Below are 12,442 nucleotides of genomic sequence, written 5' to 3'. Positions count from 1 at the left end.
TTCAAGGATCTTTATATACCCAGTTTACTAATATAGGACATCCAACCCTTGACTATCAACAACTCTTTACTTAAATATGCTCATCTTCTAAAACCAAGTTCAGCCCTTTTATGGACCAGTGGCTTCCTCGCAATGAGGATGACTCTTCGAAGATTCAATTTGTTTGGCATTGTACCTTTGTCTTCGGTGAACGATTTAATTTTCTTTAGAAGTGGTTATCATATTAAGAATCATGCTCGGCCCAAAAAAAGGACCTATGACTCTGTAACCTTAGGTCAATTCACAAGGAGATAATTGTACTCAGTGTTAAGATACACTTCCCATGGGTTGCCTATGTATTGGAAGCTATGACCCATTTACAAAAAATTCTTTCTGTTGATTTATTAGTTTAGATCACACTTTGGTGAAAATTTTGGAAGTGTTTTTAAATTATAAGGCAAGTTTGAGTGCGGTCATGGAGTGGTCACTATGTAAGTAATTCTTCTTCCTTGAGTTTTGGGGCCCCTAAGACCCTAAATAGCAAACAGCATAGAGGTGGGAGCGATTTTGTTTTTTCATACAATTAGACTCATTTTGAGTTATGATCATGTTCTCTTCAAATTTCTAAATTTCACTCAATCAACATGGTGCCTTTGAAGCTTAGGTCCAAATATAAGCATACAATATCAATTTGGCACCAACATAACATGTTTATAAGAGATATGAAAGGCCACATTGTGGATGTCATTTTTTTTCATTCGTGCATGTTTTGTACTTCATAGGTGTGTTCCAAATTGTCTTATGAAGATAGGTTTGATGATTTTGATGCCTTGTATACCTGAACATAAAAGTAAAGAATCAAGTGCCTTTGGGGACATCTGATAAAATTAGAACGATACAGAGAAGATTAGCATGGCCCCTGTGCAAGGATGACACGCACAAATCGAGAAATGGTCCAATTTTTTTTTGTCAGCAGATGGAATGCCTAGGATGGGGGCAAATCTTGGCCATCGGTAAGTAAAAGATCTCTGAATGACAAGAGTATGAGCGTTGTGTATCAAGGATGTGGAGGCGGGGGGTAGGGGTGGCTGCCCTAATAGCCGTTGTAGTTTTGATCCCTGGATGTTGTCATGGCTTAACATGAGCATGACAAAACCTTGTAATTTTTTGGGCTGCTCAATATAACCCACTCACAATTGTGAGTTTTCCTATTAAAATATAAAAAAAAGTAAAGAATCAAAGTGTGTAAAATGGAAGGATTTATAAAGGTAAAGATAGGTGTAGGCATAGAAACATCGATGATAGATCAACAGAACAAAAAAAAATGTAATTTTTTTGTACTTAATTCTATTTCCAAACAAAATTTTTTGAGCCTATACGATATACATTGGTCAAGAACCCATTGATGTTCATAGGAAAAATATCCTTGATCGCTAGAGAATTTTGTATATTGTGTAAAATTGGGGTTTCACCTAGAAAATATGTTGTTTTTTGGTCAATTTGAGTACTCCTTTGGCTTTTAAAGCTCCTCGTGACCATATAATCAAGAGTTACGAGTGTTTCTTATTTTTATCACATAAAGTGTGGTCTTAGCTTTGAGTTTATGCAAGGACTTCTTAAAACACATACATACAATATTAGTATTGAATTTTTTCCCAAAACCTTTAAAGGATACTTTTATGTGCTGTTAGGTTACCAAACTAGAGTGTTAAAGAACAAGACTTTGAATAGACCAAAAGCCCGCGTAGAGAACATTATCAACCATAGGGTGTTGAAACCCCTTGTTGATTTTAGTAGCAATTTTATGCATATGTGACAACTTGCTGCAAAAAACATGACTACCACACGGTCCTTGAAGATAATTAGTTGAGACACTAATCAATTCACATATTTTCAAGTCAATAACAACTTCAAAGATATGTTAAACAACTTCAAAGATTGAAGCTCAAAGCATCCTTTTTAGTTATTTACAATATTGATTGGCATACTGTATAGTGTTAATTGTAGGTCTTAGACCGGCAAAGGCGCCCCTTTTTATAGCTTGAAGATCAAAATGAGAACCCTTCTTCTATAACACCAAAAATCTCATTTGGAAAGTTTAGACGAGCACGTGCTCCTTTAAATTCAAAGGCCTTTTTATCATAAGCCCTAGCTGCATCCTCTGGGGAGTCAAAGGTTCCAAGCCAAACTCTCACACCTTTCTTGGGGTCCCTTATTTCAGCTGCCCACTTTGTCCAAGACCTTTGTCTCACACCTCTTAGCTTTCTTTTCTTGTTTTCATGGATAGCACACCTTGTCGCAACATTAATATGCTTAGGTTGACCACTACGGCTATCATGGAATGCCTCTTCATTGCTTGCGTTTGACCATTGCTTGGGCTGACCACTACGACCTTTTTCCTCTAAAGCTTCCATGCTTGCCTCTTCATTGCTTGCGTTTGACCAATCAACGCTTGAGACCTCGGCTAGCAACTTGTCAAACTCTGTGTCTAACCAAAAAAATACATAATAAGCATAGCATTATCACAAGAAGTGTTGAACAAATTCTCACAATAATTCCCACATTCCGACTTACCTCAACATCACGAGCTTCTGTGAGGGAGGCACCACATACCTAGCTAGGTACGAATGGGGGCAAGGGACCGCCAGCTCGGTGGGTGGGTTGGTGGTCCCCTACCCCCAATCTTACCTAGCTAGGTATGCGGTGCCTCTCAAGCAGAAGCTCATGATGTTATTCATTGTATGAAAATAATGGGAAAGACTCCGTTTTCCTACATTAAAAAATTTCAAAATCTTCAAGTGTATCTATCAACGTCAAAAGATGATGATTTAATGGGGTTAAGAAATGCATGTGTAACGTGACATGCATGTGTAACTTTAACCAAAGACAAACTCATATAGGACATTACATTCCTGCAGTTTTATGGTCACCTTGAGGACACTATTCCCCCACTACTCTAGAACTAGTCTCGTGTGTGAATTATAATGTCAAGTTCCTACACTCTCTTTTAAAAAAAAAGTTTTGATCAGTAGCTTCTTACTTAAAACTAGTCATGTTATGAAGGTTAGAGTATTGTACGAAGCTACCTTCTAAGGCCATATGGTTTAAGAGTTGGTTTGTTATGGATGATTGCGTCAAGGAGACGAAGCGCATTTCTTCCTCTAAGGGTTGCAAGCTATCGCAACTAAAATTGGTGATGATGGCAGAGCTGCTGGTGTAGGAGAATCTTCTAGGCCCCTTCATGGTTGCATTGGTAGGATGTGTTGCAGTACCCTCATTGAGAACGTGCTCAAGAGAAGCTATCATAATTTCCAGCTCCTCTTCTTGTGCAATATCTTCATACAAGCTGAGGTCGAAACTGCTCATCATTAGATCGTAGTAGAGCTCCTCATGAAAGCTAGGTTCGGACCCCATCTCTGAGACCAAGCCAAGAAGACAATTGTGATCATGAGCGACATCAAGCATTACGCCTGAGCTCTGGAGGGAGAGCGCCATGGCGCTTATTGTAGTATTATTAGCTGCAGTGATTAAGTAGTTAGGGTGGTGATTAGGAAGGTCTGGCAAGCAAACGCTCCTCATTCAAGAGGGGTAGTTTATGGTTGTGTGGAGTTGCTTATAAGTATATTCCTAGGGTGGCCGAGCGTGTTGCAAGTGAGGAAACTAAAATAAAGATATATACTGTTCTTGAAGTCAATAAAGGGTCTTAAAGGCCCTTGCCTTCCCACCTTTGTTCTAATTATACTGTTCTTAAAGGCCCTTGCCTTCCCACCTTTGTTCTAATTAAACCTTTACATCCACATGTGAATCATTCTTGTTGAAATGCCTCCCTGTCTAAAAGGAGGCCTTATGAGGGCCCTCAGTCACCTTGATGCTTACCCCCTCTCGCAATCTCGACCCAAAATGGACTCTTCTCCACAATGGGCTTTGCTCCACACTATGAAGAGCTCCGCAGTTGCTCTGTTGTTGCCACTCTGTTGGTCAAAAGTGTCCTGTGGCCCACAATTGTCCTCCTATATTCTTCTAAGCATTGCTTATACTCACACCCTCACAAAGTTTATTGACCTATACATGAAACATTCTTATAGAAAAATCCTAATAAGGACCTTGACGATTGAGTCTTCAAACTTCAAAGTCCAACCTCTTTCAAAGTTTTCTTATTCTTCTCTTTAATTATGTGCCCATACTATCAGAAAGCTTCCTACTCGGTCTACACGCACATTATCCGGAATCTCCCCAAATGCGCCCGCCCCTCTCTCTCCTCTCTCCTCCATCAGTCCGCCCTCTACACCCTGCATGCACGCGCACACACACACACACACACACATACAAGCGCACGTCTACTCTTCTGCTCTTCTCTCGTGGCAGCAGATTCGCCTTGCTTTTGCCCCTTTCCCGAACAAGCTCTTCCTACTCCTGTCACTCCTTCAACCCGTCAGCAGGCCTCCCAACCTATCCACTCATGCGCGGCCAACCCTAGCTCTGAACAGCTCCTATCAGCAGCCTTGCTTCTGCGAATATTACACGAACGCAACCTCTCTCTCTCTCATAAGACGCCTTGACTAACTGTGCTCGTCGGATATTTTCCAAGACGCTTAAATTCTCTTCTTCTTCTCTCTCTCTCTCTCTCTCTCTCTCTCTCTCCACCACGTGCCCCCCCCCCGCGTCTTTTCTTTTGCCTCAAAGCCTCAACGGCATCTAGTGACATTCCCTTTAATTCACCCCAAACCAGAATTGGGCACGCCTACTTTGATTCTCTTACGATTGATGAGTGGTGCATAGCTATTAGCGTTTGATTCCTTGCTGGTATTTAAGTCAAACATTTTTCGAAGTATTTTTCAACATATTTGAATACCACGTGATCCATTTCAAGTATCTTTTCAACTTTGTTTTGGCATACTTTCACTGTCTTCATTGACGATTTCACCTTTCATTTTATACCTTTTCTATTTCACCTTTCGTTTTATACCTTCACATGGTTTGACTTTTCTTGCATGCTTTCAATGTCTTCACATGATTTCTTGCAATTACAAATCACCCCCTCCCAAGTGGGGAGTACCTCTTGCACTTTGTAGTTTTGCCCCCCATAGTCAGATGCCTACTTTTGAACTCAACCCCTCCAATAATAGCAGGCTCTAATTTTGTAGCTCCATGCCATAGTTGCCTCTACAAGGTCCTAGTAACCGGTCGCTTTGTCGTATCTCAATCATGTGGATAAGGCGATCACTCAAAGATGAGGCGAAGATAAGGCTCACCTCAAGCGATGTGTTTGAGGGTAAGAGGTGCCATGCCGCCGCCGAAGGCAACGCCATTTTACTAGTGATGGTAGAAAATGAAAAGACATAGTTCTGTTCTGAGTTGTGTCAAAAAGTCAAAACGCTTAGTACGTTGTCTATATGTATATTATTTATAGTCCTTGACAAGGCCATGGAGTTTCACTCTAGCCAATGTTTGGGCAAAGTCAATTTCACAAACATACAAAATTTTCTTTACAGTAGATTCAAAGAGGAATTTTTTCAAAATAATCAGAATTTTTTACAATACACCTCTATTTTCTTAAATTTCTCAAGCGGATTTTTCTTTCCCGCTCTCTTGAACCAATTGGTTTGAGTTTTCAGCTCCCTCAAGGCAAATCTAAGACACACTTTTTTTGAACACCAACTCCAACCTTCAAATTTGAAGGGTGATTACTTCTATTTTTATAAAGGGTAGCTCTACTTTGCATTTTGAAGGCCATAAAGAACGCCGAGCACTACATGGCATGTGTATGCTCAGATGGGATCAAGGGTGGAGGTGGCGGATCATAACATGCATGCATTGTAGAACATGCGATCGAAACACGAATTTTTCAAGCAGATTTTTCTTTCCCCCTCTCTTCAACCAATTGTTTTGAATTTTCAGCTCCCTCAAGGCAAATCTAAGACACCTTTTTTGAACACGAATTTACAAATCAACCCGCACTTACAATGTAATGCATTGGAGTACCATGATCTTCAGTAAAAGCATGCCGGCGTGGTGGTTGGAGTTCATGTCTTGAACGGAAAAAGTCGTTGGTTCAACGTACAAGGTGCGTGACAGTCTTGACTGGATCAAATTTACTTGCTAGCTTGAATTTACTTTTTTGCACTAAATTTACTCAACAATTCGAATCTGATAATCCGAATGACCCGCACCATCCATCCCATTTGAATGTGCTCGTGCTAAATAGTGCAAAGGATAAAGAACTCCCTTTTCCTTTCTATACACAGGTACATCTAGCCTCGAAATTTATACTAGAGATTCAAAAAATGTAGAGCTTTTAAAGATTCCACGCATTGTATAATGTTGAGTTAAAATCTCGCACTTGGCACCTCCATGTATAATTGTCCTTCTAGCCCCGAGAATGTGCACATTGCACATTGTAGCTTTGTGTAAAGGGACAAAGTCGAATGGTCTCGGAGTTGAATTGGTGTGTGTGTGTGTGTGTGTGTGTGAGAGAGAGAGAGAGAGAGAAGATCTCGAATAGGACCTACCAAAAAATATTTTTTTAATCAAGAAAATCTTAAAATAAAAATTGCACATGAATTGTAAGTTGAAATTTAAAGATTGAGAATATGTACACTAAAACTTTAAAAAAATTTGCCGATTTTCTTCAAGGCAAGCTTGAAATCTAACCAAAAAATTGCAATTTGAGTGGTAAAAATACACTAATTATTGCAAACATTGGGAATTTCAAATAGCCCCAAAATGGAAGAGCATAATTGACATAGAAAAGTTGAATACCTAGTATATCCACGATCACTCTATCACCACCTCGAGGACATGCTATGCCAAGAAGGATTGTCACACCTATTGAAAATCTATTACAACCTCCCATGGGACATTGGGGTGTGTGTGTGTGTGTGTCAGAGAGAGAGAGAGAGAGAGAGAGAGAGAGAGAGAGAGAGAGAGAGAGAGAGAGAGTTGAGCCTTGGAGGCATCCATGTGTCATTAAAGTGTGACTCTACTTTTCCTATTGAAGGCCATAAAGAAAATCCAGCAATAAAGAGGGAGAGAGAGAGAGAGATAGATAGATTTTATTATCGTCCTCGGAGGTCAAATATGACCTATGGGACCAAAGTTACATGTGATGTAGTATGTGTATGGCTGATGAGTGACTCTCGATGCTCCAAAATTGTAGTGATGAGAGTCGCAATGGAGAGCCCACACTTTGGCTGGGAGAGGAAAGTGTGTAGGTCTAAGTTATGGCTGAAAATGTGAGAGAAGCAAGTTCGGATGTGATCAAAAGCTGAGCACTCTAGTAGTGTGTGGTACTCAGACTCTCAAACTTGCAGTGAGCATAATGTGCACAATCGATTTGACTCTTCTCCATTGCCCCAAAGCCCTATCTCGCATCGAAGGAAATGGGAGCTAAGCCGAATTGCTACGATAGTGCGTATCGCGGACAAGGGAATAGGCTCAAGCATGTAAGTGTGAGTACGGTTTCCTCTCTCAGCGAAGAACATGGTTTTGTAGTTGGGGGCAATATAGGTGGTGTAATGTATGAAGCCTGACCCACCGGATTTCTCCCAAGCCGTAATACATTGGCGTTGTAGAAAAGCTTCATTCACTTGAGAGTCAATTGAAGCATCATGTAGCAAGTGTAATGCATCCCATCTCCCAAACCACTTCTTTATGTCTTGCATCCATCCCGTGCTCAAGATCTTGCTTTTATGCGTCTTTTGAACCTTTTTTGTTTGCTTCCCATGCAATTGTAGGAAGTCGATGTGAGGGGTTTTGAAGCATCTTTATCATGTACTCCACAACCCTTTCCATGCCCATAACCTCAATTGGAAGAGATCCCGACTCAAGAAGTAGGAGCATATATGGTTTAGGAGCATATATGATCTCTCTTTATTGTTGGATCTACCCAACAACTATTAAACGCAAAACTCTATGTGTGTGTGTGTGTGTGTGTGAGTGAGAGAGAGAGAGAGAGAGAGACGCGGCGAGGGGGGGGGCAAGGAGGGAGGGAGGAGAAGAGAATTTTTATTGTCATAAAAGTAATCCAAATAGATATCAAAGATCTACTCAACGAGTCTCGATCTCAAGATCTAATAAGAAAGAGAGGAGGAATTGCAATCTTCTTGAAGTGATTACAGGTACTAAAGTACACCCTCCTTGCTTGTACCCATGCTTGTGCACACAGACACGTCCCTACAAATATGTGTATGTGTGTGACCCAAGAGCCATGCTTACTTAATTGCAACAACGCGCGGTCACACACTAGTCTATACTATATATGAAGCAGCTTAAAATTTTCAAGAAAGGATGGATTCACAGATTGGCATAACCACATTATCAAGTTCCTTTATCACTCTGTTGACAAGCAATATCTCAAAGCCATTTAATTGATATTGAATTGCTAGAGAGTTAATGGTTTTCTAGCACTTACTGTTTCCGTCCCAAAAGTGCTCAAGCCGAATTACGAGAAAAATTACACTTTTTTATGGGGAAATTTGGTTTAGCCCCCTGAATAAAGTATGCAAGAGACAATGGTCGGAAGATCGATGGAAGGTAATTATAGAGAACATCTGGAAGCCAAAATGGCCCGTGTTCATGAAGATCTTCTTGTGGAAGGTGTTGTGGGGTGTGTTGCCGACAGGCGTAAAGATTAGAGAAAGAGGAATCGGGTCTGATCGTTGCTCAGGTTGTAGGATAGCTAGTGAAGATCTGATCCACCTATTCACGGAATGCCAGGCAATCAGAGGGTTATCAGGGAAAATATACAAGTGGATCCAAAGGACATGGCAAATTAGGTTTTGCAAGTCCGATTTGTTCCTTGGTGGCAAGAGGTTGGGAAGTCTTGCTCTTCTTGTATGCACTCAAATAGTCATGTGTTGCTTCTTCCATCAGTTATGGCAGGCGAGGAACCGTCGGGTGTTTGACGGAGAAATGGTTGTAGCAAGCTTCTCGGAGATTATACAAGAGAGCAGAGTAACGATGTGCATGATTGTATGCAAACAAGACTTGAGTGATTGGTCTAGGACTATCAAATCCATGTTGGCACCCATAAGGTAAAGCCTAGAAGGTTAACTGAAATATGTTGTAAAGGCGTCTAGTTTGTTATCTTCCGAACCTCAAGGCTCGGTTTGAGCTTGAGGCCATTCTATATTTCTTTCGATGGCTATAATACAAGTCACTCCGGTTCTGAGTTTTCAAAAAAAAAAATTTAAGGAAAGAGAGACCTTCCATGTGTCACATTCTGCTTCATTTCAAAGAAAACCTTGCAAAAAAAAAAAGTGAAGGGTTAGATTTGAAATGCAAAAGTAGAGGATAACATTGTAAGAGCTGACAAGCTTTTCAAGCTTTTCTGAGTGTAAAGTCAATAGACTTTCTACTTTGCATAGATAAATGTTCAAGTTTAAATATACATAACAAAAAATTGAATAATTTTAGTGAAGATTTTATTATTTGATAAAAACTTAATCTTGAAATATATATATTTGACTTTATCTTTTCAAGGGGTTTTTTTCAAAACCAATATTCATATTTTTTAGAGATTTTTAAAAGTTTGTCTTTTTTAAAAGATGGAGGGTCGTCTCATGTCGACTTGGTAATGTCTTGCTACGCATGCAAATAAAGAGGTCGATTCACGTTATTGATTGTGTGTGTGTGTATCTGTGTGTGTGTGTGTGTGTGTGTATACGTATGTGAGTGTGTGTGTGTGTGTGTGTGAGAGAGAGAGAGAGAGAGAGAGAGAGGGGGGGGGGGGCGTTTGTATGTGTATGCACACATGCACATGCATGAGAGAGAGAGAGAGAGAGAGAGAGAGAGAGAAGATTTTATTCTTGAGCTGATAGACACTATATCTCACCAAGGGCATCCTTCAAGCCCTTCTAATTTCCAAGATATTATGGTTTTCTTTGCATTATAGTGTAATTTTAAAAGGATATTTATCGTTTTTTAATCGTAGAAAATGGATGAAATGCCTGATAAAAACCAACCCTCACATTGGCACCCCAAAATGAGAAGAGAGAATCTCAATTGATGGACCTGTTACCAGTTCTTGGATATTTTTTCCTTTTTATTTTTAAGAGTGAAAATGTGGGCCATGCTTAGAAACCTATAAATTCTATAAATTTTAACAAGCAAGGGTGCCTATTAAAAATCAACTCCACAGAGAGAGAGAGAGAGAGAGAGAGAGAGAGAGAGAGAGAGAGAGAGAGATGATTTTTGAGCACCCAATAAATGATGCGACAAGGGAATTAAGGAGAGAGAAATACATAGCAAAATGTTCAAGGGTGTAGGAACAATTTAAAAAGACACTAAAAGTTGCACGAGTCTTCAACAAAAGTGAATATCTAGAGAGAGAGAGAGAGAGAGAGAGAGAGAGAGAGAGACCAATGATAGTCCATGCAAACTACTATCCACCCAACATGTGTGTGTGTGTGTGTGTGTGTGTGTGTGTGTGTGTGTGTGTGTGTGTGAGAGAGAGAGAGAGAGAGAGAGAGAGAGAGGTTTTGCAGCAGGGGGAGGGGGGGGAGGGGAGGGGGGCAATTTTGAATGTCATAATTATTGTGCTAGAACAATAGCAGGAGGCCTCAATACCTATGTGGCAAACCTTTGATTCAAGCATTACACACATACATATATACATGTATTTATTTATTTATTTAAACACATAGATACATACATTCTGTGATGAAAATGGCCTATGAACTTTTAGAGTGGCGGAATCGGGAAATTAAATAAACCACTTCTGTAAGATTACTTTGTGAGCATAGCGGATGAACTTAATTGATGGTAGCAACATAAACATGGTACTTAGTTAACTTGGCATGAACAATACTTTTGCAAGAGAGAGAGTTTAGAGAACATGAAAATAGTTGAGGACCGGATTCCCCCTCCAATAGGAATTTGTATTATAGTTTCTCCCATCAAAAGAGACTTGGTACAATAAAATCTTTGTGTTCCTTGTGACCTAGGTGATGCAGTGAAGATGGAAAGCTTCATGCATCACAAACATATCATAAACTTTATAGAAAGCATTAACTATCCCAAGGACTCAAACACCTTCAAAGGTGGAGAGAACTAGCAAGGAATGAGGGTAGGGAAGAGGAAGAAGAAAAATTCCATAGAACAAAGAAAAAGTTCCTCACTTATCATCACTCTTCTTGCTAGCATACATAATAGCATAGTAATGAAGATGAACATGGCAAGCTTAAGCATTGAAGGATGGCTCTTGGTTGGATTTGCATTCCATAGCCAAGAGTGTTGGTGTAGACTCTCACTTCTCATAAGCTTGGAGAAGGAGGTGGAGTTCCTCTACTTTCACCAAGTGATAATGAATCCACAAAATGAGTGTGTGAGAGGTGTATAACCCCCCCCCCCCCCTCCCCCCCCAGCACACCCCTTGCCTGCTTGGGGCGAGTTCTACTTTTTGCTCATGCCTCAAGATCATTGGAGCCCTCTCCCCCTAGCCAATCATATGCACCATGCATTTCAAGTACATGGGTAGTCTTTGGACAAGTGTCCTCCTTACCCCTTAGAGAGAGAGAGCTTGAAAATATCTAGACATTTGTTGGATGGAACTAGAAGCTCATTGGACCCCTCTTTAGCCCAACCAATAGCATTCAAGCACACCATGTGGCTAAGCATAGGGAGAGTCTGACATTTGTCCCATGTGTCCCTTGAGAAAAGGGTGCCCTTTGGGTGAGTGGGAGGTTAAGTCAAAGATTCCTCTATCTTTGGGGCATTCCCCCTCCTTTGTAGGGTCTCTTTTTTACTCAAGCACCTTACCCCCCATGCATAGGAAGCTTCTCAAGCACCTTCCTCATTAATCATGACAAGCACCTCAAGTACCCTAGTCATAAAGCACGACAAGGACCTCAAGCACCTTAGTAATCAAGCACGACAAGCACCTCAAGCACCTTAGTCAGCAAGCACGACAAGCACCTCAGGCTTAGATCGGGATCCCACCTCAAGCTCAGCCCTAGCTTGCCTAAGGTCAAAGTACTTTTAACACTAACTATTGGAGGTATTTAACGAAGCTAACCTAAGGTCTTTTAAGCTCCATTAGATGCACATTGCTCTTTGATAGACTACCTCCTTTTGGACATGTATTGAGATGTAACCATCTTTCCTCTTGGTCCCTTGTTGAGATAAGTTTAAAAGCACTTATTGCACATTGCTCTTTGGTAGACCGTCTCCTTTTGGACCACTATTTAGATGCAACCATTTCTCCTTTTGGTCCCCTATTGTGTCTCTATTCTAACTCTTGTTCCCGTTTATTCTCCCACATTGAATGATCAGTTTAATATGAGAAAATCATTTGGGTTAGCTAGATATTTGATTTTATGACACATTCACACGTACACACACACACACACACACACACACACATATATATATATATATATATATATATATCTATATATATATATATATATATATATATCTATATATATATATATATATATATATATATATATATATATATATATGT

At 40.2% G+C, this 12,442-nt stretch overlaps 1 protein-coding gene and 1 non-coding gene across 3 annotated transcripts; one reads left to right on the top strand and one right to left on the bottom strand.

Annotated features, from left to right (window-relative positions):
- The first annotated feature begins 841 nt into the window (after nucleotides 1-841).
- LOC147459977 (U6 spliceosomal RNA) lies at nucleotides 842-944 on the top strand. Its single transcript, XR_015188008.1, has one exon. It is a non-coding gene; the product is annotated as a U6 spliceosomal RNA (small nuclear RNA).
- Nucleotides 945-1,913: 969 nt separating this feature from the next.
- On the bottom strand, nucleotides 1,914-3,597 carry LOC147459976 (uncharacterized). Of its 2 annotated transcripts, none has more exons than XM_086509933.1 (2): nucleotides 3,066-3,597; nucleotides 1,914-2,467 (listed from the first exon to the last, which is right to left on the bottom strand). In XM_086509933.1, the coding sequence occupies exons 1-2, from the start codon at nucleotides 3,556-3,558 to the stop codon at nucleotides 2,028-2,030; spliced, it is 933 nt and encodes a 310-aa protein (XP_086366059.1). In that variant the 5' UTR covers nucleotides 3,559-3,597; the 3' UTR covers nucleotides 1,914-2,027. The 2 variants fall into 2 exon arrangements, with proteins under 2 accessions (XP_086366059.1, XP_086366060.1); XM_086509934.1 differs by having other exon boundaries at nucleotides 1,914-2,461.
- Nucleotides 3,598-12,442: the final 8,845 nt, after the last annotated feature.

The sequence above is a fragment of the Adiantum capillus-veneris genome, chromosome 4 (genome assembly GCF_014529385.1).
Source record: "Adiantum capillus-veneris isolate H3 chromosome 4, ASM1452938v2, whole genome shotgun sequence".
In the NCBI taxonomy this organism is placed as follows: domain Eukaryota; kingdom Viridiplantae; phylum Streptophyta; class Polypodiopsida; order Polypodiales; family Pteridaceae; genus Adiantum; species Adiantum capillus-veneris.
This window is presented reverse-complemented; position numbering and strand designations above follow the sequence as displayed.

What these genes read in the sequence shown, in the direction of transcription:
- LOC147459976 (XM_086509933.1), bottom strand. Translation starts at nt 3,558, where the DNA reads ATGAGGAGCGTTTGCTTGCCAGACCTTCCTAATCACCACCCTAACTAC. An exon ending in AAACCATATGGCCTTAGAAG is followed by an intron (nt 2,468 to 3,065) that starts GTAGCTTCGTAC and finishes TTTTTTGGTTAG; the next exon opens with ACACAGAGTTTGACAAGTTG.